The following is a 27,766-nucleotide window of genomic DNA, read 5'->3' on the forward strand; positions in this document are numbered from 1 at the left end:
CGCCAAGATAATGGGTGAGAAAAAACATCAAACCAAAGGGACAGGAAAAAAAGAATACATATATATATTAATTCAAAAGTTTATCGCAAACACTGTGCATAAGAAATTAATTAACCTAAGGTTTATGCTATAATTTTGAAACCAAAATTTGAAGGGCATGCACTTGCCAGTTGTTTACAAAAATCATGATAATATTGCTTTTTTGTTAATAATAATACCCTACATTAACTCCATAAATACCTAAAAATTTCTTGTTTATAATACTTTACACTTTTTTTGCTAAATTATGCTTAAAATAAAAGTGTCAATGTAAATCTAATTTTATTAATGACATTTTTTTCGACAGATTAACAACAGTTACATTCATAGGTTTTCATTTATATGCAAGCAGAAAAGATGTTGGGGCCTGTATTTTTCAGACATGTTGGATATAGCCTGGCATTATTGATATTTTCAGGCCTTAATACAATGACATTCTAGTTGGTTAATTATTAAGTCAGAAAATATTGTTTAAAAATCCTTAACATTCTCTTTTGTAGATTATAAACATTCAGACATCAATGAAAACATACAAACAAAAATATCAAAACATTTACTAAGGATAACACAGTAAAGCTACTTTGTTCCAATTAATGAAAATAAATACTTTAATTTTAAAGACAATTTTTCAAAATAAATATTTTTCAACATAAATACTATGAAATGTAACAGAGAACTGAAGAAATAAACAAATCTTACAAGGTAACTATCACACAAAACAAACAAAACATAAACAAGTTTAAATAAATACTTTTATCTCCACTTTCATTGCTTTTATGAAAACAGAGACAATGTTATATGAGCATAAGTCAAAGCTTTGTGTAAGATTTTTTTTTCTTTTACAATAAATTATAACGTAAACACTGCTTTTTCTAAAAAGAAGCTTTAATGATTACCTTAATTACAAAGATAAAAACAAAGCTAAATAATATAAGTCTAAATAATAACTTAATAGACTTTCTTGTAAGACTTTTCAGTTTAACAAAAACTTAAACCATATAATTAATAATAATAGATTTTAAAAAAAACTTTACAAATACAGCTCAAAATTATAAGCTGAAATTTGAGAAATACAAAAGCAGATCAACCTTAAATTTGTTGGCATTTTTAAAAGCTTTAGGTGTACAAAACAGCAATATACAACAAACTAACAGGCCAGAGAAAAAGTATAAATTTATGAAATTATCTTGCATTTTGTAAAACTTAATGTAGAAAAGAAAACTAAAGAAAAGACAGATTATGAGCAATTTAAAAAATACTTTGGTAAAAACACCTTGTTTATACATATATATATGGAATAAATTAAGAGTAATTATTAGTTACAGTAGAAGATCTTTATAATGCAAAACTTAAAACATGAGGCTTTGCATTATATAAAACATTGCAAATAATTAAATAACATTAAGCTTAACTATTAAACACCACAATACATCTCTGAAATAAATGAATATTTAAATGCATTAAAATAATTTTTAGATGCAAATAGCTCTAAATCACAAAAAAAAAATTTACAGGAAAAAATAAAATTATCCAGTGTATTAGAAGTAACAGCAAAAAAAAAATTTATCAATTTTGTTTTGCTTTAGAAATTTCAACAAAAAAAATTTTCTTACAGTCTAAAAGAAAACACAAATATTTTTAATTCTAAATAGAAAAAACTTCTTTGAAAAAAACGTGCTAAAAAGCAGCAGAAATTTCAGAAAAAAGTATCAATAAAGGAAACGAAGAAAATAAAAATAAAAATATGACCACCGAAGTCGACGTCTTCAGGGGGTACCGGCCTTGGTAGCCATAAAAACAAAAGCTTCTCTCTCAATTAGAAATGGTTTTGTTTTTATGGCTACCGAGGCCAGTACCCCCTGAAGAAGTCGGCTTCGGTGGTCATATTTTTATTTCCTTCATTTCCCTTCTTACAGTCTATGAACAGTTAATTGTTCCCATTTAGTTTTAGAAATCTGCAATGCGATTTTCATTGGCTTACACCCACAAAGTTAAAGTGGTTAATAGAGAATTGTAGTTCCTATATTTGCTTTAAATAGATCTTCTACTGTTTAGCTTTCAATCTGTTAGTAATCAACTTGACATCACAATACCTTTAAGTAATTATTCAACCAAAAATTACTTAAGATTTAAATAAGGATCCCTCTCATTGTTAAACTATTAATCTAATTTTTAAACTAAAATTTTATGATCAACAATTAAAATTCACTCGCTAATTAAAAAAATTTTAAAACATTTTTTGCATAGTTTCTCAATAAAATTTTAATATACTAAACACTAAATAACAAATAAATGGTACATTCATTCTGTGTATAGCTCTGAATATACATGAAAAATTCTTTACTACTTAAATTTCAAAAAGTTAAAATATCACCCGAAGAAAGCATTATAACACTCATCACAGATGCTTCACACAAACAATTCGTTACTTCTTTCTTGACTAAAACGTTTTTTCCTATAAAATAAAAATTGCTTTATCAGATTTATAAATCAAAAATTATAAATAATGCATTTTTTTAATGAATTTTTCACTGCTCATAATTTTTAAAATTTAATATTATTTTTTTTTTAAAAAAAAGCTGCATTGAAAAATAAAATGTAGAAAGAAAGAGTAAACTTTAAATCAAGATATAGTCTGTTTACGTAACTCCCCTATCCATTCATCTGGAGATGTGGCAGTGACAATGGTTATGAGGTTTAACTATTTCAAGTAAAAGTGTTCGGTAGATAATTAAGACAGATTTTGATTTGGGTTGGTAAGATAATGTAAATCAGGGTAGAGAGAAGATCCCCTCTTTAAAATACGCTATTTCTTGTTTCCATAGCAGCAAATGATCTAGACTTTGCGGTGAGGGGAGCTCTTTTCATAGACAAACTATATTTGTTAAACCCAAAACCACTAAAATTATTAATATAAAAACCATAATATACAAAAATGTACCAGAAAAATTTTCAAAATGGCTTCCTTTTTAGAATCATTTATTAACATTGATTTGAAAAATAATTTTTTTTTACTGAACTCCAACATTTGTTCAACATGCATGATAACAAATACAACAACACTTGCTGAATCCAGCTAATATTTGAAATTTAAAGAAATTTTCAATACATTACTGTGACTAAATTTATTCTCATTCAAAATTTGGTAAATGTCTTGTTTTTAAAAGAAATCTTAAACAGATTATATCAGTTAGCAAACATGTCCTTCTACGTTGCCTATTTCAGACTTACTCAAGCAGAAAGAAACGTTCAAACGAAAATATTGGGTCGTTTGTGCATGAAAGACAGCTCTAAATATAACTAATATTTGCTGCTTTTAACAAAGCAACTCTCTCTTTATCTTAAAATACTCTCATGTTAAATTTTAAAATAATAAATATTGATTTATTTTACACTTTAAAAATTTAATATAATAAAAACAGTGGAGGAATTCAAGATTTCCCTATGGAAGAAAAGGAATCTCCTTATAACGCTCTCTCAATAAATTTGGCAGTTAATCTTCCTGAATGTACTAAAATATCAGTTAATATATTCTTCTACAAAAATCTGTCATTCTTAGAAACAAGTAAACATAAAGATATAATTATAATATCAGTGTTTCTATTTTATTTAAATAAACATATTCATTTGATCCACATACACTTCTGCAATTCTTTATTCCATTTGTGGAAGAAACAGATGAAAAACATTCTAAAATAATTAGAAACTATTAAAAAAAGATTCAGTTACTTCTTTTCTGCTTTTATGCTGCAGCAAACATTGCATTACTCTAACCAAAAATCTTCAAAGTGTAGCCTAAAGATGTCCCTTAAACTATCGTTTTTCTGCCAAAAAAAAAAGTTTTTGTGCCTTATATTTAACAAGAAACTTACACAGGGTCAGATTGGTTAATCCGGCTAAGGAGTAAAGCGGTGGTATATTAAAAAAATGATTAATTTCCTGCTTTTAAATTGAGATACTTAGTTTTATTATTATTTTTTAGAGACATATTATATTACATATACATTATATTGAGACATATTATTGGAATATTGAGACATATTATTGGAATATTGAGACATATATTGAGACATATTATTGGAATATTGAGACATATATTGAGACATATTATTGGAATAGTAGTTGCAAAATTTTTCATTCTACTTATATTTCTCATATCATCAATATTTGATTGAATTTCCATTTTTATTATTAAATTTGTGAATAGTTAATATACTTATTTTTTTAATAGTAATTTTAACACTGAAACACAATTTCTTTTAAAATTTTAAGTTCTAAAGAGAAAAAAATGATAGGGAGGAAATAAAAATGTAATAACAGACATACGCTCGATTTAGAAGAAAAAGCATACTGATATGACATAGTGAGCATATTTAAAAATATAGATGAGTTTTCAAACAAAATTCTGCATTCATATAGTGTTTTTTTTTTTTTCATGGGAAACAAAATTTCTACAGAATAATTTAATTCAATCAAAACACATGTCTGTTATAAATAATAAAAACACTTTAAATTACTACTTCAAACATTAATTTTTACACTTTATTTTATATTTCAAATATGCCAAAAACTGTTACACTTTTCTTGATATTTTTAACGAAATTGTGTACAGTTCCACAAAATATACTGCATCCTAAGTGAAATTTTATTTTGATGGCCATGAATATTAAATCTTTAATAATATGAAGAAAAAATATAAGCATTTCTAATTTCAAGTATAATCAAAATACATTTATTTAAGAGCATTTTAATTTGAAAGGAATAAAAACAATATTTTTAAATGTTTAATATAATATGAAAAAAAAATTCAGCATTTGTATTTTTAAATATAATCAAAATACATTCATCAAAAAATGTTTTTTAAAAAAAATTCTAAGTAAACTTTTACATGTGTGAAACATTAGAACAATTATACTATCGAATTTCCATGGTTAAAGTTGCTAGAGTGTAAACATTGAAGAATATATCTGCATTAACTGTTGATTTCTTAAATAATCTCTATAGAAGTTAAGATTATATCTTTTAGACTCTCTTATAGATATTTATTATGCAGTCTTTAATTTTATCTTATAACTGTGACTTACCTTTCAGCAATTCGAATACACCTGGGGCACTTGACATTCTTAAAACAGCTCTTATGAAAGCAAGATCCACATACTAAAATAAAAATAATAAATTTAAATGTTTTTTTTTCTAATTTTGATATTAAAAAAATTTAAAATTTTAACCAATTTATACCTTGACATAAAACAACTCTATTAAGCTGAAATGAAAAAATAATGTCCTTCTCATTTTCACAAATCTCACAAACAAAACCCTTAGCTTGGCAAAGAATGCATTTGTTCACATGCTCAATGCAATAATTAGTGAGCATTTTCACATGTTTTAACATTTCTCCATTTTTTACCTGAAAAAGAATACAAATCTTAATGCTATTGTGAAAACAATTGAATGAACAGAAAATAAGTCAAGTAAAAGTGAAAAGAGGAAAAAGCAATGTTTAGAAAAATATCTTAATTAATACATACTCTATATTAAGTAATATTTTTTCAATAAGGACAATGTTAAGGAATATTTTTTTTCATACATTTAATTCTGGTGTGATAATAGAACCAAAAAATATTATACTTTAAAATAAAATAAATATAAGGAAATGATAAATTATCTCAAGTTATCCCCTGTTTATTGAACAAAATATTTAGATTTAACTTTGTCTTTCTTTTAAATTTTGCCTTATTTTTTTTAAAGATAACAAAAGAGAGAGAAAAGAATAGTTTTAAAAACACGTTATTTTTTAGTCAAACTAATTTGATGGGAAGATTGCTATAAAAAAATAGGACAATATCTTCAGGTAAAAGAAACAAAATAAATAAATAAAATCATGATTTCAAAAGAAAAAAATAGAAAATGTCTTAACTACACACTGTACTAGTACTAGTAATCTTATTTGAAAGGTATGATTAAATATCATTCGAATATAATTAATTACTTTACTAATTATTCAATTTTTTTAAAGCAGTCTTAAATTAAAAACTTATAAAATAGTCTTATAATATAAGATGATAAGTAAAATATTTGCTTCTAATTCAGGGTGCGTAGCCAAATCTTTCAACAAAAAATAAGCACCTTTTAAGTGCTTTTTAAGCACTCAAAAAATATTTTCAAGCACCATATAAAATAACAAAATGCAAAATATTTTTCAAAGAATTTACATAATCATGATAAAATAACTGACAAAGAACTCTTTTATTGATTATATTAGCCACCACAAAAAAAAATCGAGAGATTTTTCGGCTCAATTTCAGAGGGGCCGGAAAAGAAGCCTGAAATTGGGTATATCGTGCAAAAAGCAGCAGCGTTGCACATGAGAGTGTAAGAATCTCACCGAACCCAGCTCAGCATACGCACATGCGGACCAGCAAGTATTTCGTCAATCATAAATTATTATTGGCGCTTTCATACACTATGGACCGACGGTAAGCCGAAAGTAGCGAAAATCAACATGGTAGTTTCGAAAAATGAAAATTAAGGACTTTTTAAAAACACCCAAAAAAAAGCACATTTAGGGGCTTTTAAAAATGCTACGCACCATGATTATAGATAAAAGAAAAAAATCAGACAATTGCTAAATTTAGCTATTGTTAATGATAACATTACATTCATTCAGTAATTACAATAGTCTCTTTATAGTCACTATTATGGATTCAATTTCTTTAACATATAAAATAAAAATTTAAGGGTGATACTTTTAACATTAGAAGATTTAGAAGTAAAAAAATTGATTAATAAAAGTGCCTTATTTTAAGAACTAACATATTTAAAATAGTAATAAAACATTAATAATACCTGAATAAGATCACTTAAAGAATATATATTTGGATCATATAAAATATGCTGATTCTGTGCTTCCAATGTAACTTGGACTCTAAAAAAAGCATAAAAAAAGAAATAGGCTAATAGTAATGAGCTTCATAAAAGTATTCATATTGTTGTTTGATTGTGACCAAAAACATAGATTGAAACGTAGCATTTAAATTTTTAACTATGATTCATCACATAAAATGACAGTGTTATAAATATATAATATATATTACTAAAATACCAGAAAGAAAACAAAATACAGACAAAATAATTCTTTAAAAAGTCAATGAAAACAGAAAAAAAGTATAATATAGTTGTAATAATAATTCCAAATAATATTTTTTTTGACTTTGCACTTATTTGTAGTTATTTAGGTCTAAGAGAAACATAGCATTTAAATGTTTAACTATGATTCATTACATAAAATCATAGTGTTATAAATAGATAATATATATTACTCAAGTACCAGGAAGAATACAAAATACAGACAAAATAATTCTCTAAAAAGTTAATGAAAACAGTATACAGTCAGTTCGCTATAACTCGAAGTACGATAACTCGAATGTTACTATAACTCGATTTTTTCATGAGGTCCCGACCCTTTTATCTTAAATTTCATGTTAATTATTCTCGATTACTCGAATTTTACTCTCTTTAACTCGATTTTTTTTCCGGATCTTTTAAAGCAAGAAAAAAAACCTAGGAGCTGATATCTTACCCCTTCCTTTGCAAAACACACCCAATGTCTTTCGCACTCTTTATGGAGAAGCTAAAGCTGTCCCTCTTGAAGTATGTGAAAAGTGGTTAAATGAAACGTTACCAAATTTACTTCAAGGATACAGTTAAAATTATGTTTTCAATATTGATGAAATGGGTTTATTTTTTAAATGTCTTGAATGAGCAAGGAACGTTTGACTGTCCTAGTTGAAGGAAATGCGTCGGAGACAAAGAAATTGCCCTTACTTATTATCGGAAAATACCGAAATCCCCGATGTTTCAAGAATGTAAAAAGGTATCCTTTGGATTACAAGTCTAACAAAAAGTTTTGGATGACAGCAGTTTTATTTGAAGACTTAAGAAAATTGGATGGGAAATTCTTCGCTAAAAAAAGAAAAGTGATACTCTTTATGGATAAATGCACAGCGCATAATGATTTACCTAATTTGAAAGCAGTAAACTTGCAGTTTCTCCCGCCAAACACAACAGCAAAGTTGCAGCCGATGGACCAGGGTATCATAAAGTGCTTCAAACAGTCTTATCGTAAATGGCTTGTCAGAAAAATGATCTTAAATATTGTAAGCATTTAGAAGATTTGTAATTAATAAGCATTAATTAAATAATCCGACAATATTTTGAAAGTCCAAAACCGAAACTAACGTTAAGTCGAACTTCCGATAGGTCGAAGTTTTTCGTGAGTCCTATCAGATTCGAGTTATCGCGAATTCACTGTATATAGTTATAATAATAATTTCAAATAATAATTTTTCGAATTTGCACTTATTTATGTCTAAGAGAAACAGTTATTCATCATTAAAATTTCTTTAATTAATTGACAAATTTTTGAATATGAATGAAAAAAAAATTTCCAAACTACTTTTTTGGGATTTTATATTTTAGTATAAATATAATTCCGATAATCTAACAGATTTTTTTAGCAACGATTAGAATTTTTTTAGTAATTAAAAACTATCAAAACATATTTTGGCTTGTAATTAGAGCATTAGAAAAAAATATACATAAAAAGGACACCAGTGTCCTATCTGCGCAAAAAGGTTAAAAGAGGATAAAATTAAATAAACTTACAGTTCTGCTTTACGGCATGTTTTCATAAAATCTTTCAAATAGAACAGCTGCATTCTATAACTGAGGCACAAGTCCAGTGCCCTTACTTTTTTGTACAGTTTAGGATTAGTGGCCTCAATATTGAATAAAGGATCATTAAACATATTGTCTAAGAGATCCCAAGCAAATTTGGAAACATAATATTTTGTAAAATCCCACTTCCATAATATGTAACCAGGAATATATGCTGATCCATTGCTATGACAGCACTGACAAAAATACTTTCCAAAGTAATTACAGTAACGAAACTTTTTAATATAGCCTGAAAAAATGAACATAATTAAATATAAGAGCAAATTACTATTATTTTAATTTTTAAAGAACAAGTAGTTAACTTACTTTTTTCAATCTTCATACCACAGCCTGCACATCTGTATTTCTGCTTTTCAATAATATCTTTCCGTCTAAAGAGAAAAAATATTTTTTCAATTTCGTTTGTTTAATAGTTTGCTTTTTTTCCTAAAAAAAATTTATAATAAATACAGTCGGACTTCTATATAACGAACTTCCATTTTGCGAATTTCTCTATTTTGCAAATTTTTTTAATGAAACCAAGAACATTTTGGAAATTTCCTTGTAAAATAACTTCTAAATATCGAAGTGAATTTTCTATTTAACGAACTTTTCATTGAGATCCAGTTTCTCTATTTCCCAAAATATTTCCGAACATTTTAAACTTGTTAACGCATTTTATGGGGGAAATAACCTTGAAATGTTCAAAGCCACTTAACTTTTAGAGAAAGCAGTAAAATCACTTTCTCTTTTCATTCTCATTTCAAACAAAAAGCTCTAATATAAACGACAAAATTAACGGATTTTATCAGTAGCAATTAAACTTTAGAACGCATGTGGTAATGTATGTTTAACATTACTTTTATAATAAATGCAGCTATAATTTCAGACATAAATTTAGCACTTTTTTAATTGAAAATGTATATAGCATGATTATGTAATACTGGATAAAGTTTTGCTGCATTCCTGCTTTCCATGCAGATTTATTTTATGATTAAGATTTATGAAATAAATAATAGATACTACTTTAAAATATAAAGGTGTATCCATTACTATTTTAATCATGTCTAGAGTTTATGAATTTGAAACCTGTTTTGTGTCGTTTAAGTATTTCAAAAGATGATTTTCTATTTAAAGAATTTTCCATATAACGAACTTATTGTCAGGATTTAGCGACTTTATTAAATAGAGGTCCGACTGTATTTGCAAACGAGAAATTGAGTCACTAAATAATTTAGTTGCAGGTACTTCAGATCATACACATTTACACAATAATTCATACATATTTTCCCTGGTCCATTTGTACATCTCTTTTATGCACACACATTTCTAGAGAAAGTAAGTAAAGTAATTTCATATAAAAAAAAAACTTCGGTGTAGAGAATTTGTGATGCTCACATTTATGATGAAATTTGTAACTTTTAAGTTCAAAAAAAACACAGACCAAAACAACATACCATCCCCTTATATCAGTTGCAGGTTTGAGGAACCACTGATAATTATTTTATGTCAGTTTGAGTTAAAATTCAATGAAACCGGACTAATGAACCACCATTCATTAAAAAAGTTTGAAAAGTAATCTTACTTTAAATGAGGGTGAATAATGCTGATTATCTGAGCTCTAGGTGGGGCCCATTCAGTATTGCCTCGAAGTCGAATCTAAAGACAGAAAAATCAAGTATAATAATAAATTAAAACAAACTTTGAATTAATAAACAAAATTACCCAAACTTATATATATTAAACACTTACATTAGTAAGATAACATTCTTCTTCAACAAAATCTGGTGAAACAGGCCATGAATCAGGCAAGGGTAATAACTAAAATGCACAGAAAAACATACATAAATTGCAAATACATATATGCATTCATCAGTTAAGATTTAAAATATAGATATTCAACATAGATAAAAAAGTATGAGCATTTTTCCTTTACATCTCTAAAAGTGGGTAAGAACTCATTTAAAAAAAAGCAAAGTCAAATATTAGATCATCAAATGATCTTAAAACAATTTTTTAAGAAAAGTAGCAGTGAATTGATACTCTAAATCACAAAAAATCTTTATATATATATATATATATATATATATATATATATATATATATATATATATATATGTATATATACATGTATATATACATGTATATATACATATATATATACATATATATATATGTATATATATATATATATATGTATATATACATTATGTATATATGTATATATATATATATGTATATATATATGTATATATATATGTATATATATACAGTACAGAACCAGTTATCCGGAAATCAAAAAACCGGAAAAATCAGTTATCCGGAATAGCGATGGTCTCGATCGTTCCGGATAATCGGTTCTCTACTGTGTATATATATATACGATACATGTATACGATATTTTAATATCTGCTGAGGATAGATTAGGAGAAACATCAGTGTTTAGAGTACCGGTTAAATGCATACTAGGCAATGGCACTTGAACTTAAAAAAACAATGAAATAGGCATACCAAGCAAATGTATACTGGACAGTGGCTCTTAATTAGACCTAGTTTATATTTCGGACATTTACCGGTTTTACTTTGTGGAGAAGACTGCAGATTAAAGTGCGACTTCTTATGTGCAGAATCCTCAGTGAGTTTATCTAATAAAAACTATTACGGTATAATAATGGTTTGGCATTACTATATATAAATAAGTCAGAAGTTTACAAAAACTATACCAATATTCTAAAATTTACAGGATTAGAAAAAACTCAAAGTTAACTCTTAAAAATTTCTATACAGTTGACAACTCTACATAATAATTCAAATTCTAAAAAATTCTATACTTAGAATATCAGTATATATTCTATATTTAGTATATCAATATATCAGTTTTGTTGTTCACCTTGTTTTACAACCACACTAATAGTTTATTGGTAATAGTTTAAGATTCACCCTTACTGGTCTGAAGACAAGACTTGTGCGTGTATGCGCTGCACAAAAACAATTTAGATAGGAGGGCAGATGGGAATACTAATTATCTGTTCTTCGCAACACATTATACACCCTTATTCTATAATTATCCCCATTTGTAGATGGATCATGGGTTAGAGTCCACTTGTCGTCAGGCTAATCTTGGGCGGTTTTTGTGGTTTTCCTCTCTATGTAACGCAAATGCAGGTTAGTAACATCAAAAAGTCCTCCACAAAATGCAAATTTCATCTAATACTTGATCCAGGAGTTCCCTTGTCTTCTGGATATGGTTCAAAATTACAAGACTACGGAGTTGGACATTAGTAGTCGTAAACCAAAAAAATTAGGTCGGCTGCCCAACGACGGCTGTAAAATGTTAAAAAAACATGGGACAAACTTGGAGGCATGGTTGACCATATGGAACAACATACTTTTTGTAAAGGAGCCTTAAATGGCATGTTAGACAGGAATGCAAAATAAATTACATGGAAGAAAAATATATATTTTTTACAAAATCAATCCAAATTGTTTTTTTCAGCAATGCAATATTCAAAATAAAGGTTCAAAATTGCAGCCACCAACAGTAACATATGCTTGGTAGTGTCAGAGAGAAACGTTGAAAAATGGCAGGCATTTTGTGCATGCTTGCAATCACAATGAACAGTTGCGGTGCATGATTGCTGCTACAATGAACAAGTGCAACAAAATGAACAGAGTCCTCCAGTGAGTCAATGAGAGTCTCATAAATGATGCCCCTATAAAAACAGCTGCAAGAACTACTGGTAGTGGTTGCAAATTTTAGATACTGCATTTCTGCAAAGTGCTTCGAGTCGAGTTTGTAAATAAAAAAAATTTCATCCTGTGATATTATTTGCATTTATGCTTTATCACATCATTTCAGACCCTACATACCTACACAACCTGTTTTATAACATTCAACTCCCATTCCAAATTTATCCTACTAATATAAAATAACTTTTTAGACATGCTCACAATATTTATTTATGTTTGGTTGACATTTAGATAAAAGAATAAACTGGAAAACACGAGTAAAAAGCATCAAAGTTTTAAATACCCTCTGAGGTGCCTCTTGCTCTGATACAAGCCACTGCAATTCAGAAGCTTTCGGTAAATGTTTTTCTGAAAACCGTTTTAATAACGACAATGCCACAGATTCAGCAGACATGTTGAAAGAGTCAGATTCATGAAACCTACAGAAAAAATTTAAAGGAAATATTAATAAATAAAAAGCAATGCTACACTTAATCTTCAATATATAATATAATCAAGAGCTGTGATCAACGAATAAGCTGAGGAAATAAAACAACATTTCTAATTATAAAGTTTACAAAATTCTCTGTTTAATACAAATCAACATGCATTTTTTTTCAAACTAAATATTTTTTTCATGGTAGTCTGTATAGAAAATGTAATACTTTTCTTGTAAAACATTTATTTAAAGTTAAAATATAAAACACGAATAATGTAATTATTGGAAAATTTTGAAATTGAAATTTTGCTGGAGATATTTGGTTGGATTTTACAGGTTACTGTTAATCTCCTCCTAATTAGGCTATAATTTTAAGACTTAATGTGACTCTAGCAACAATTTTATTGGACTCAAAATTGGTTCAATATAGGTCCTACAAAAAATGCATATTGGAACCAATATTGGGATGTCTAGATTTTTTAATATTGGCCCTAGAGTGTCTTTTAATGTTCGGCAATAACAATTCTCCATAAGGCTGACATTGTTTGAAAAGTGGCTGTAACATATCAGGTGAAATGAAAAATTCTATATAGGGCTAATATTGGAAAAGTATCAGCCTTTTTTACCCTTATTGTGTCAAGATTAATGGACACTGGTCCAATGAGAGCCTAATCTATTTTGCTGCTAGGGGATGTATGGGCATGTTGTCATACTACATGTATTCAAGTTTGGACATATAGGTAAATAGTAATTATAGGTAAATATGTGGGGCAATATCATCTAAAATTATATAAATTTGTAAGTGAATTAGAACACAAAATATGAATATAAACATTTATTAAAAATTGCAAGTGCCTGAGTTTGAATATTATAGATTAATATGTGTGGACAATATGAGCTAAAACAAAAAATATAAATTTATAAATGAATTAACATAAATTACTGATATGAACATTTTTTAAAATTACATGTGCCAGAGTTTCGACAAAATAGGTTAATATATGGGGACAATAATGACTAAAACAAAAAAACATAAATTTGTAACAAATTAGCACAAAATATTACTAAAAACCTTTTTAAAAAAAGTACTTTTTTGAAGTGTTAAATTTTACAGGTTCCTTTTATTTTATTGTTTTTAAACTTCATATACAGGCCCTAAAACTATATGCTGAGTAAGCATACTCATTTCTATGTTAATATTATAATAATCATGCTTGTTGAGAAATATTTAAAAAACTTACTAGAACTTTTTCTCCTTAATTATTTTCTTTTTTACTTAAATCTTTCCACTGGACAACCGGCAGCTTGTTTAGATGATAGTTTCAGTATCACCAAAAATGGATGTAAATTCACTTAAAATTTAACGTAAAATCTTAATAGGAAAATAGAAGACAAAGAAAAGAGAAAACAAAAAATTGATTTTCTGACATTTATGACCTATATTTATTTTAAATTAACATCATTCAAGTTTACTTTCTTACTAGAACCTATAAATTCTAACAGATAAGAGATTTCTTTGATAACCTTCTTTCAAGACTCAAATTAGACAATGATTAATTGGGACATAAAAAAAAAACTATTTGAAAGTTAAAAAAACTTTATGAACTAGGAAATTTTTTAAAAAATCCTTACAAAAAGTTAACTCTTTAAAGAAAATAGTAAGAAAGTAAGAAGTTTTTGCAGTTTGAAGTATAACTTACTTCTTTTCTGAATCTTTTTGGAGAGACCTAGCTTTATGAAGGTCTGCATCTAAAACAATAACCCAAAGTGAACAAAGAACAACATTATGGGAGAAAAATTTTCGATGTAATTGGACAATTAAAACTAAATATATAACAACATTTTAAAAAACCTCAAGAGTAAACCCTTTTCTATTTGTTTGGGAAATATTTTAAGAACTTAATTTTTAAATGTTTTACTCTATGAGAGAGTTACAACGAGATTGGATTAAATGTAGATGAGTATGACATCAAGTACAAATAAGACATTTTGTTTATAGTATGTTTTTGAACTTGGTACTATAATTTCTCATCTTAAGAACCATAATTGTTATAAAAGTGGCAAAACTTTACTTCCATTTCTTAATGTACCACCAATTTATTATATATATATATATATATATATATATATATATATATATATATATATATATATCCCATTTAAGTAACTTTACGTAATTAGATTTAAGAGGTTTTTAAGAGTCAAACTCATTAAAATAAAGATTATCAGTATCAAATAAATTTATCAAATCAAAAAAAATTTATAAAATCAGTATTATTCTCCACCAAAAATAAAGCTTTTGATCATGGACAGCTTACTGTATTATAGATTTATCACAATCAAGCAATATTTCCAATGAATTGGCATATATAATTTAGTGCATATCGTGATTTTTTTTTAATTTCAATTACCATTGATTTAACATTAGTTTGCTTCATAAAAATACATTTCAAAAAAATAACTTTAAACAAAATAAACCCATGATTTCAATAAGGTTTTAAAATATTAAAATGCGTACAATGCTTCAGTATACAAACATTGCTTATGGTCATTTGCCATTAAGAATCAAGGATAATTAATTATTAAAGAATGAGCAATAAATTCCCTTTGATCATTTGTGATCATTTAGAGCTATAAAGTAACAAATATTGATGTTATTCTTAATAGTTTTGATAAGAAAAAAAATCTTCAGATTACTTTAAAACAATGTGTAATGCTAAACCAGTACGAAAAAAATAAAATAATAAAATGTTTTTTTTTTATGTGTTTGTTTCAGAGGAAAAAATATAAATTTTTGAAAGATTTTTTAGGATTGTGAGCTATAGCTCCTTGCAGCTATTGCCAAGTTTCAAGATCCAAATATAAATTGTTCTAAAGTTAAAAAAAAAAACAGACAGAGAGACATACACACACTCTATTGTCCATAATAACATCTATTTTAAATTTTGGACTTCTTGTAAGTAGTTTTATATTTCCTTTAGAAATTTCTCAATTAAATAAGTATTCAGTTATTCATTCCTATATAACTCATTAGTTTAAAAAAAATTAATAAAAAAACTTTTTTTGTATGCAAGATATGCTCTTTTAAATAATAAAATATTTCAGAAAAATTTCTACACAAATCAACTCAAAATGATTCTAAAATTTCAGCAAAACATTTCAATTACATCTTTCATTATATAAAAAAAACTAATTACATTTTATTCAAAAAGGAATTTTTCTAAAAAAAAACTGTCAAAATTAAACAGAAAAAAATATTACTGGCATTACTGCAAAAATACATTAAAAAACATGAATTTAATAGTTTTACATAAAGAAAATATCCTAAAGATTTCAACAAAATCAAAAATGCCAAGCATTAAGCATATTTTTTTAATGGCCCTTAAATGATTTTTTGTAAGTTACATTATTCATATCAAAATTAAACAGATTGTTCTAAAGAATAATAGTTAAAATATACATATGAGTTCATTGAAAAGAAAATTCGTTAGAAAAAGTATAATTGCTTTGATTTAAATCTAATAATTACCTGAATACAGTGAAGCCATTGACAAAGATAATCCACTTTCCTTTATTAAACTCAAATTGGATTCTGTGTGAGCTAAGATTAAAGAAAAATCAAAAACAAATCAATGCAGTTTGCTGAAGAAAAAAAAACTATTTATATGTAAACAGCATATTGAAAAATTATGAAATCCATAAGATACCTCCTTCACAATTCTGCTTATTGCCTTGAAAATAACATCGCAATAGACATAAACATTTTGTAACAAACATTAGAATTGAAGGGTGTCTATTGCATAAAGCATTTTCTTTTCTGATTTAACAATGTAGCTCATAATCTGCATAAATTACACTAGACTATAAAAATTAAAAAGATAACACTTTTGCCAATAAAGATGAACATAAATAGCATAGGCATCAAGTCACATATGAATAGCTTAGTCATAAATTATCTAAGCAAGAAAAATTTTTAATGTGATGTGTAAGTAATTTTTCTTCTAACAACGAGCACTGAACTCCTCTTTCTACAGCTTGAAAGATGCTGAAAGTGTTGCTCATTTAACATTAACCGGTGAGCACCTATGAACCTAAGTCACGAATTCGAGCAACATTACCCACGCCACACTGCCACATCCCCGTTCATAGGATAGTCCACATTCAGATATCACACAACAGAGTGAAACATTCATGTTCTGAGTGGAATTGGAACCCACAACCACTGCAGTCAGTCTTTGCAGTCAGACACGCAAACCAGTCGGCCACATGTGCAAGTAATGGAATACTGTCTTTTCTTTTGTGTAAAGTAAAATTAATCAAAACCACCAATACTTAATTAAAAAGAAATATTTTGTCATTTTTTTAGCAATGAATAACAAGCGAGGTAATTTTTTTTTACATATTATGCACTTTACATTTGCACTTAAGTAAAGAATAAGCATTTTCAGGGGATAAATGTATATAAATAAACTTTTTTTACAGCAAATATGCATAAAACTTACCAGAATATTCCAGATCTTCTACCTCATCTTCACTCCTAATACTATCAGCTATAGAATAAACAAACATAACAAAATAAATCATTGATTTACACATCTGATAAAGAATAGATTAGCAGCTTTAGCTATCTTGCCACAGTGAAACAGAGTATGAACTCATACTGATTTAAAACGACATTTTCCTTCTATTTAGAACCAAAAAAAATGTTGGGTCAGTAACCTTTCACCTTAGAAACCATTACTTCTGGAAACATTGAAACCTTAGGACAACCTTATTTTGATTTAATATCATTATTGCTATAAATATTTCCGATTTCTAAGTTTCTACCTTCTTTTATGGCTTAAGTCACCAAAATGCAGAGCTGGCAAAATTTATGATTTTTTTTTAAAATCAAAAAATTGGATTAATTTGATCTAAAAATGAATTTTTTTTTCATTTAAATTTTTTTTTATATTTTAAAGCCAAATCCTCTGATACCATGTATTAACAGTATATTATTACTTAAAAGTATTATCATAAAATGTATTAACAGTATTACTTTCAAAAAAATATAGCTAAAATAATTGATAATTCTAACTAAAATGTTCCAAAAGTTCTTTTTTTTTTCAATTATTACAAACTAATCACTGAATAAATAAATTTATTCAAACTATTTCACTCAAACATATTCAGTTATTTTGTTCAAACTGAACCTCTTAAAATTTTAAAGACAGGCAGGCAGCTTGACAGTTGAATAGATAATAGAGAGTTAAAATGTTAAGATCAGAAACATTAAAAGAAAAAAATATTTAAGTTTCTTTGAGAAGAACAAGTCCTTCATAAATATTGATAAACAATAACTAAATATTTAATAAGTTTTAAAAGCGCTTAAAGCATTCAAATAGACATAAAACTAAGTTAATTATCAGCTAATTGTTTTATATACAACTAATGGAAAACTATGATTTAACAGTTTAGTACTACTCTTAACCACTTTCAGTCTCTTATTAAATCAATTTATTTATTAGTCTACTTTGAAATGTTTTAATTTACCCTTTCATTATTTCATTGGATCAATGAATCATTATCAATGAAATCAGATTTTAAAAAGAATCCCATTCCAAAAAATATATTTATAAATATATTTTTGACTATTTTGAATATTCAGGTCATTTAAATCAAAGATTTTTTTTAAAAAAAAATAAGTGACCTAAATTGCAATTTCAATAATTATTTAAATTATACCAACCCTGACAAAAAAATCCTCATACTACATTTGTTAACAATTTAAAAATTGTTCATATTTTTTATGAACATTAGATAGCACGAGTACAAATTTTAACATGGCTAGTATCTTTAAAACTGAACTTTCATGCTCTTAGAAATTTAAATGAAATTAAGTTGAATAAAAGAATAACTGGATACTTATTTTAAAAAAATTATTATTCAACACTAGCTACTAGTTGTGGCTAATGCAAATTTTAATATGGCCAGTATCTTTAAAATTGAACTTTCATGCTCTGACTTAGAAATTTAAATGAAGTTAAATTGAATGAAAGAATATCCGGATACTTTAAAAAAATAATAATAATTATTATTCTACACTAGCTACTAGTTGTGCCTGATTTTGAAAACTAATATTCATTTAAAATAAAATTGATAAAGGTACAATTGAAAATTGATATTAATATTTACTCAATTGATAATATTTCATGAAAAAATAATAATATCAATGCAAAACATTGACATTATAGAAAAAAAAGGAAGATGGTAAGAATATAATGTCAATACGTTTATGTTAATAAGTTTAAGTTATGTTTATTAACATTAACTTATAAGTTATGTTAATAAGTTAATGTTAATAAGTTTAAAAGTGAAATGAAATGTCAAATCAACTCAATGTAACTTACCTTCAAAATCAGATGAATGAGAAGACAAAGGGGGAGAAGCACTTTGACTTGTTGCTTTAATTAAATAAAAATAATAAAATTAAAAAATAAGAAGTTACCATCGTATGTCATTCATTAAAACAAATCAGCAATTTCATCATTTCATACCTTCCTTACTTAAATTGATAAAAAAAAAAAACTAAGTTACATTGATATTTAAATTTTGGTTTAAATAAATATTTATATCCAATAAATATCAATATTTTTTTTCCACTTTGTTTACGCTTTAGACTTTTTTTTAAGTATGGTAAAACATAGAAGATGGAAACCAAAAATAAGCAAAACGGAATTCTAAAGATATGTATGTTAGCAAAAACAGCACTTCATCTGGGGGGACACTGTCTGCTAACAGTTTGACCTCTGGTGAAGTGCTGTTTTTGATAACATAAATATCTTTAAAATTTTGCTTTGCTTATTTCTGATTTCTAACTTTTTATTTAAATTGTTTACATAAGACAAATTTGGTTTTAGACGCTCTTAGCGCTTTTCCATTTTGAATTATTATTTTAAAGTTTTTATCTTGTAATATTACATTGGAATCATTGAAACTTTTTTTAACCCTTTGGGGACGGGTGATTCAGAAAAGCATTCGTACAAAATCAGAATCAAGTTGCAATTAAATAAAAAACGGTAACTTAAATGTAGTCGTTGCTAATTTGTCAGACTTACTTTGCTTTTAATTTAATTATTGTTAGTTTAAACATATATATAATCAATGATAATTCAAAGTATAACTAAATAGTTTTATTTTGAACAAAGGATTGGTGAATTAAATAAATCAAACAATTATTACTCCGCCCACAAATAAACTGCTTAAGAAATACTTTGATTACCAGTTTTATATTTTTAACCTGATTGATACGGTTTTATGCTGTCACGTATTTGTGACAGTCGGCCCGAAAGGGTTAAAAAACTAATAATAAGCTGGTGTAAACACAAGAAAATGAAATAAAACTTTAAATTTTTGACAGTTTAAGTTAATTTCCTTATCACATAAAATGGAGATCAATGTCACATTTTAGCTAAAATATCGTAAAAAACTAAAAGAAAACTTTCTATTCTGTTTAGAAGTCCAGTCAATATTTAATCTCAATTATAAACTTTGATTGTTAACTGGCACAAAAAATAATTCTTAATTATTTTTGTCAATTATTAGTAAAAATGATTTTTAATTATTTTTCTAAAATTTAGATCAAATCTTTCCCAAAACAATATTCTTGAATTTAATAAATCATCCATGATTTTTCAACATGAACATAAACTGTGTATGACGCACAAAAACATTGAGTCAAATACAGCCTTAAAATAAAAATACAATTAGTTATTGAAAATATTTTATAATATAACAAAATAGATATACAACCAAATACATACTATCTGTTTTACCATCACTCAACAGAACCAAATTCTTTATTGTTCTCTGAAAAAATATAAGCAATATATTTGTAATAAAAATGTATGTTAGTAATATAAATATTAAATGTTTTGCATTAGTAATATAAAATATTTTTAAATAACAAATTAAACTAGATTAAAAAAAATATTTAAATATATATTTATATATATATTTACATATAAATTTAAATTTTAAACAAAAGAATATAGTGGTCAAAGAAAACTCAATGCAACAAAATTTCACTAACTCAAAACATTGGCTGCAAAAAAAAACATTAAAGTATCAAAAATTAAATACAGTATGTTGTTTCATTAACCAGTTATGAATTGATGGATACCTATGCAGAATAATGAGCATATTGCTACATTTACGCTATTGGTCAACAAAATGCTGAGCCTTAACCTCCATGACCCCCCTGGCTTACGATGGGCTGTTGATGGAATGTTTTACTTAAGTTGTTTCATTACAAGAATAATCAAAATGCTATTGTAAATAAAGAAAAGATTTTGATTAAGAGAAATAATACTTCCAATGAAATTAAACAAACTAAAGCATATATCTCAAACGAAGTAAACTCATGCTGTAGTGACAGGTGAACAAACGGAAAGTACACGAATTACCAAAAATTGTGTTCACATCTCTAACTCAAAAACAAAAAGTCATGATACAGCAAACACGATCATCACACAATCAGGTTTGATTAAATAAAGAGTGATACTGATAGGAGAAGGGAATATACTGTTATCTACTAAAACTTTTAGTTTCTTTACTAAGCCTAATATAGGGGTCTATATTTCCAGTATATTTATGTATTAGCAAAAACATTTTTTTAAGAGATTTTTTCCAACATATATAAATTTATAAGTAGTTACTTAGTATTTAAAATTAAAAATTACATTCAATGTGCCATTTAAAATCTAAAATAATAATATATATATATACGAATAGTTTCTGACATGACAATTTTAACCATGGTCAAAACCTTTAAAAACTGACACATAGCTTGCCAATCCAGAATTACTCTATCTAAATAGAATTTTTGAATGATAATAATATATTTACTTCTCGCTGTCTTTCCCTCTTCCTTATTCGTATTCTTTGAGTTAATTCTTGAATTTCTTCATCACTTTCGTCTTCTGGTGTCATAGTCTTTTGTGTTAGAGAGCATTTCATATGCTCAATAGCTGCAATAAGTGCTTCTGATATGCAAAAGTGAGCATTTTCCTAAATATAAAATTTCATGTGAGACTCAATACACAGCATGAACACTTATACAAAAATGTCTCACACACAATACAGAAATGAATAAATATGCAATAAACTTCTTAGTGCAAGAAAAATATGTAAAATCAGAAGGAAATATAACAAACATAACTGAGGCGTGAGGATTGACATAATATGGATAACACTCTAATAAAATAAAAAATATTGGAATATAATCTATTGGTACAAGTAAAAAATGCAAGTGATATAAAAATTACTGTCTGAAATATGCTTTTATATGATGGCTTAAACATGTTAAAAATACATATTTTAAATTAAACAGCCTTCATTTATTATGTGTTACATAGAATAAAATAATTATAGACCTAAAACTTACTACATAAAATAAACCTATATAACCTCGAGAAACAAGAAATCAACTTAATCGCAGGTATAGTCTTCTAACGATAAGTTTAAAAATTGAAAAATAAACAGGGCGATTCTTCTAAAAGGTCTAACTAAAAAAATGATGATTAAGTTTTTACTTAATGTCACTAATTTAAAGCTATTTCCATATTTAATAAACTTCATCAACTCACTTTAGGTAAGAAAAATTTATAATTAAATAAATAAAACATAAAGCCAATTTTTTAATATAGTGAAAAGTAACTGTACACAAATAGTCAGGAAATCCGATAAATAAATTTTTGGAGATGATAGGTCTTCAAGATAATCAAAACATGCATTATACAAACAATAAATACCGTCATGTTTCGTTCAATGTATATTTACCCATATACAGTCAATTGCAGGTGGCATTAATGGCAAAAATAAATAAGGAGGTTTCTAGATAACTATTTCTGATTAATTTTTCAAAACAAAACCTAAACTTTAAGCCATAATTAAAGTTTTCAAATGTTGTAATTATCCATTGTTGAATTATTCCTTTACAATTGTTTTACTGGAGTTTTCAACAAAAATAATGATATAGAAAAAAAAATCCTATATAAATATAAGTTGAAGTCAAAACAAATAAATATAACCAAAAGATAGCAGCTCATTCATTCTATTAATTAAATATTGAATATTTCTTATACTTTAAGTTTGATGATCTGATTAAATATACAAAATGATAATATTCTATGAACTGAATGGTAATATTCTATAAAAACTTAAATCCTAATGTCCAGAACTGCTCAGAAAGAAACTGTTTCTATAAATTTCTCCAGTTATTTTTCTAGTTAAAATAAAACATTAAAATGGAACTTTGTGAAAAATTGTCTACATGAAACACATAAAAAAAAATAATAATTAATGTTGATACACATAATGAGAATGCTACATAAACCAAAAATTATTTATAAAAATACATTTTTTAAATAAAATCTTTTAAAAAAAAAGAGATAAAAACCCTTACTCTATCTAATTCAGCAGATATGTTGAACTGCTTAGATGACAAAAAGCTCGTGAGAGTCTGTCCCTGTTGAGGACGGGGGAAAAAACACTCAGTTGGAACAACCATTTGTTTTCCTAAAATAAACATAATGTTATTAAATGTGCGTTTTCATTTTGAGATTATAAAATAAAATAATATTAAAAATATAGGTTTTTAAAACGATGTGGAAATTAATAGTAAAAGAATTAGAACAAAAATTTCTGCAGAAAAGAAAACCATATTTTCTACTTCTTTAATCTGTATTTTTCATTGTTCTCAAATGAGAATACAAAAAGCAGTTTTTACCACTCGGATGCGCAAGAAAGGAATCTTCTGAATATAATTCTGAAGAAAAAAAGAATCTTTAGAAAATTTCCGCAGGAAAAAAAACTTTTTACTTCCCAAAAGAAGAATCTTTCTGCAAGAACTCGGTAACGTTCTGCGACAATGTCGCTGCTTCGCCACGATTTTGCCACAGGAGTGAAAAAAATGTCAGTCTTACTCCTAAATAATGACCAAAGCACACACAACACATGGAACTATTGCTACGACTAAATGCTGAAAAATATATTGAACACTGAAACATGTGAACAATCTGTTTAAATAAAAAACATTAAACAATTATTTTAAAGTGCAATTAATCTGATATAATAATATAATGAATATTGTAACTTGGTGTAATGCAGTAAATGTACCCTGATCATCTAATATAAGTAAATTTACTTTAAGTATAATATATTTTTCAATTAAATACTGAAATTTAAAAAAAAAAAAAATTTCGATAAGTCGATAAATTTTTAAGTTTTCCAGGGTGCACAGCCAAATTTTTCAACAAAAAATAAGCACCTTTTAAGCACTTTTCAAGCATTCAAAAAAAAATTTTAAGCACTTTGAAAAATATCATAATTAGACAGGGTTGGCAAGTTTTTGACAATTGATGGTTTTATCCAGTTTAATTTACAGTGCCGAAGACAATGGCGCATCACAAATGATAAAATTAACAAGAGAAATGAAACTTTTTATCACTAATAGCGAAAAATATTGACAAAGTTTAGTTGGTACAATATATGGATTCCGTGTATATTGTACCAACTAAATGGGTCCCTGTAATGGCAATATGGTCCCCGTAATCAGCAAAAATTTGAGAGATTTTTCAATTCTATTACAAAGGGTGGAAAAAGAAGTCTGAAATTGAGAATCTCCTGCAAAATGCAGCAGGGTTGCACATGAGAGTCCAAAATCCTTACCACAGAGAATACGCAAGTGCGGACCCGCAAGTATTTCATCAAACATGTAAAACAGATGGTGTTTTCATACACTAATGACCGGCGGTATGCTGAAATAGATTGGGGTTGAATTCATTGTGAAAATGTTGAATAGGACAATGGCTTTTTGCATAATTAGTGGCGAAAATCAACATGGTAAAGAAAAATATCACATTACGGAAAAGGGAAAATTAAGCACTTTTTAAAAACGCCCATGGAAAAAAGCACCTTTAAGGGCTTTTAAAAAATGAAAATCGAAAATAAGCACTTTTTAAAAACGCTACGCACCCTGTTTTCAAAAGTAAGAGGTAGACTTGGTTACCCACCTACAATTACCAAGATTATATATATATGCATGCTTTCAATATTTCCGAATCTTTTCATAAAAACTTACAAATATCATCCCAGTCTTTTCATAAAAACTTACAAAATATGAAAATTAAGACTTAATATGTCTGGAGAAAAGGCTCTGAAATGGCTCATAAATGCTGTGTCCAGCCTACGAATTTTCTTATTCTTTTCATGTTTTTTTTTTTTACTTTAATCATTTTAATAATGATATAAATTATAAAAAATACAAAATTTTTACTTTTAAAATCATTCACTTACCTTCAAATATACTTTTCCGAGGAGGTGCTTTATTTTCTGAAAATGAACTAGGTAAAGAGAAAACTTGAGCTTCTTGAATATATTCATGAGTATCTGCTGGCTGATAATCAGATTTAGATCGAGAATGCTGGGGTCTCCAACTACGATCATTCTTAAAAACACCATCAATTTCTTGAATATCAGTTGTAGATATAAGACTGTAAGAAGAATCAACGCTGCTAAATCTACTACGATTGTCTCTTTTAGAAGTAATTGAGCTATCGTCTTCAGCAAGATTTTCAACTGAAACTATATTTTTATATAAATTTTCGAAGACTGGAACTACTGAGACAGAATTTGATGGAAGAAATTTTTTAGAAGAAATTGTGGATAAATCTACATGTCTGGTATCTATGGTAAAGATATCAGGAAGACTAACACTAGTAAAAGATAGTAACGGTTGGGAAATCTGTAGAAGATCAGGGCAGCTTGAACATTTTTTGAGAATGCATTCATTTTTGCCAGAATTCATACATAATCTTTCAGAAAGTTCAACGGTATGAGAAAAAACATCATTAGGATTTTTTGTATGATAAGATGCTTCAGTTTTGTTAATAAACTTCTTATGTTCATTAAGTTCTTTGTCTTGTAATGAGTAAAAACGTTTTAACTGTGAAATAGAAGAACGTTTTTTCCGTAAATATCTTTGAGATCTGTAATAAGATATAGTTTGTTTTGCTATATTTTCTTCACAAGGAACAATTTGCGCAGATGAAGTCATATCCTTAAGTAATTTTTTCTAATACCTAAAGAGGTTTTAACTTGCATCTAAAATGGAGAAAAAAAAATCACCTTTAGATTTTTTAATAAAAAAAAATCACTGTTAAGCAAAAGAAATTTCTGTATAGTTACATGATTTTATCAAAAATACAATATGAAATGTTAAATTATACTTTTTTATTGATATATGATAAAGTATCAATTGCTATACTTAATACTTTATCATCCAACATGGAAGAACCATCAAGTATAGGAATTAATGCTCATCTATTATATTTCATCATATAGAGGATGTATCAATTGCCATACTTGATACCTTATCAGACATAGAAGAACCATCAAGAATAGGAATTAATGCTCATATATTATACATCATCATACAGAGACGAAGTATCAATTGCTATACTCGATACTTTATCATACATAGAAGTGAAAGAATATAAAGTACCAGGACCGGAGGTTATTGATGGAATCAGCAAATCGAGGTTGTTGTAAGCAGTCTGACTGATGCATTGCCTTGTTTTTATTAGTTTGATTTTGGCAACTTATTATTATTAATTTATAGAAAATATATCAATAGAAGTGTTCTTTTTTTTAGTCTAAGTTTGTCTTATGTTATAATCTTCATTAAAATATTTCTTTTTCTCAAAATGATCTGTTTATTTACAATTGTAATTTAATTTCAACAAGAAGAACCATCAAGTATAGGAATGAATGCTCATCTATTATACTTCATCATACAGAGAGGAAGTATCAATTGCTATACTTGATACTTTATCATACATAGAAGAACCATCAAGTATAGGAATTAATGCTCATCTATTATACTTCATCATACAGAAATGAAGTGTCAAGTATAGAAATTGATACTCATCAATTATGTATCAAAATAGCACATATAATATGAAGTAAACAGAAATTACAAGAAACTCCCAATGGATGATAATAATAGTAATTATTAACTATTTTAAGGGGAGCTGTTTTAACTAGTGTAGTTTATAAAAGTAGAAGAAAAGTATAAGATAAGTTGAATAAAAGATAAGTAACGGCTCAGAGAAAAATGACTCGACAGCAAAGCGAATACACACTTTAAAAAAATAAAAATTTCATAACGCACATTTTATTCTGTGATAACATAAATAGATATTGACATAGACTGTATACAAAAAAAAAGTAGGTTAATGTTGGAATGTTTACAAAACATATTAGTTCAATATTAAATAATAATTTTGCTATTTTCAAAATCTAAAACATATAAAACGTAGTTAATAGATATTAATGCGAAACATTAAGATCACAGATAATAAATAAAAATGAGAAATACTACAGGAAAATTTTAAATATTGAAACAAAACTCAGCTAACAGAAACATCTAAAGAAAAGCTCGATACAAATGGTAATTCGAATACTCTAAACGAAATAAATGAACTCACGATTATTCAGAAACATTGCAAAATACATGCAGTGTTATGTTAACCACTTCCTAAACATATGATCAGCACAACAATTTTATTTGTTTATTTTTCCCGAGATATCTAGAGAACTGATGTTTCCGTATAGATCATCCAATCGTACCACTATCATCCAATTACACATCAAATAGAAATTATTGTCAAAAACTCACTAGATGGCAGAAGATTCTTTTTAGTTCCCAAAAGACCATCGAAGTTCATTACAGGCGGCAGCAGTGAGCGTGTGGGGACTAACTAGATGAGCCAAGGAAAGGATCAACGGTAGGCTGTATTGGTA

At 26.8% G+C, this 27,766-nt stretch overlaps 1 protein-coding gene across 3 annotated transcripts; it reads right to left on the reverse strand.

Moving 5' to 3' along the window:
* Positions 1-1,946: 1,946 nt before the first annotated feature.
* Rubicon (run domain Beclin-1-interacting and cysteine-rich domain-containing protein rubicon) lies at positions 1,947-27,766 on the reverse strand. 3 transcript variants are annotated; one of them, XM_087157734.1, is made up of 18 exons: positions 27,642-27,766; positions 25,259-26,065; positions 23,367-23,479; positions 21,809-21,970; positions 20,725-20,770; positions 19,312-19,365; positions 17,425-17,472; positions 16,452-16,523; positions 14,623-14,671; positions 12,788-12,923; positions 10,507-10,575; positions 10,340-10,413; positions 9,082-9,146; positions 8,704-9,004; positions 6,886-6,964; positions 5,278-5,446; positions 5,124-5,196; positions 1,947-2,494 (listed from the first exon to the last, which is right to left on the reverse strand). In XM_087157734.1, exons 2-18 carry the CDS (start codon positions 26,016-26,018, stop codon positions 2,449-2,451), a joined length of 2,316 nt encoding a protein of 771 aa, XP_087013860.1. In that variant the 5' UTR covers positions 26,019-26,065; positions 27,642-27,766; the 3' UTR covers positions 1,947-2,448. The 3 variants fall into 3 exon arrangements, with proteins under 3 accessions (XP_087013860.1, XP_087013859.1, XP_087013861.1); XM_087157733.1 differs by lacking the exon at positions 27,642-27,766 and adding an exon at positions 27,451-27,608; XM_087157735.1 differs by lacking the exon at positions 27,642-27,766 and adding an exon at positions 26,811-27,596 and having other exon boundaries at positions 25,259-26,417.

This window comes from Parasteatoda tepidariorum, chromosome 2 (genome assembly GCF_982258835.1).
Source record: "Parasteatoda tepidariorum strain Cologne lab strain chromosome 2, Ptep-v5.0, whole genome shotgun sequence".
Taxonomy (NCBI): domain Eukaryota; kingdom Metazoa; phylum Arthropoda; class Arachnida; order Araneae; family Theridiidae; genus Parasteatoda; species Parasteatoda tepidariorum.

What these genes read in the sequence shown, in the direction of transcription:
- Rubicon (XM_087157734.1), bottom strand. Translation starts at nt 26,018, where the DNA reads ATGACTTCATCTGCGCAAATTGTTCCTTGTGAAGAAAATATAGCAAAA. An exon ending in TCGGAAAAGTATATTTGAAG is followed by an intron (nt 23,480 to 25,258) that starts GTAAGTGAATGA and finishes TGTTTATTTTAG; the next exon opens with GAAAACAAATGGTTGTTCCA. An exon ending in TGGTATGAAGATTGAAAAAA is followed by an intron (nt 9,005 to 9,081) that starts GTAAGTTAACTA and finishes TCATTTTTTCAG; the next exon opens with GCTATATTAAAAAGTTTCGT.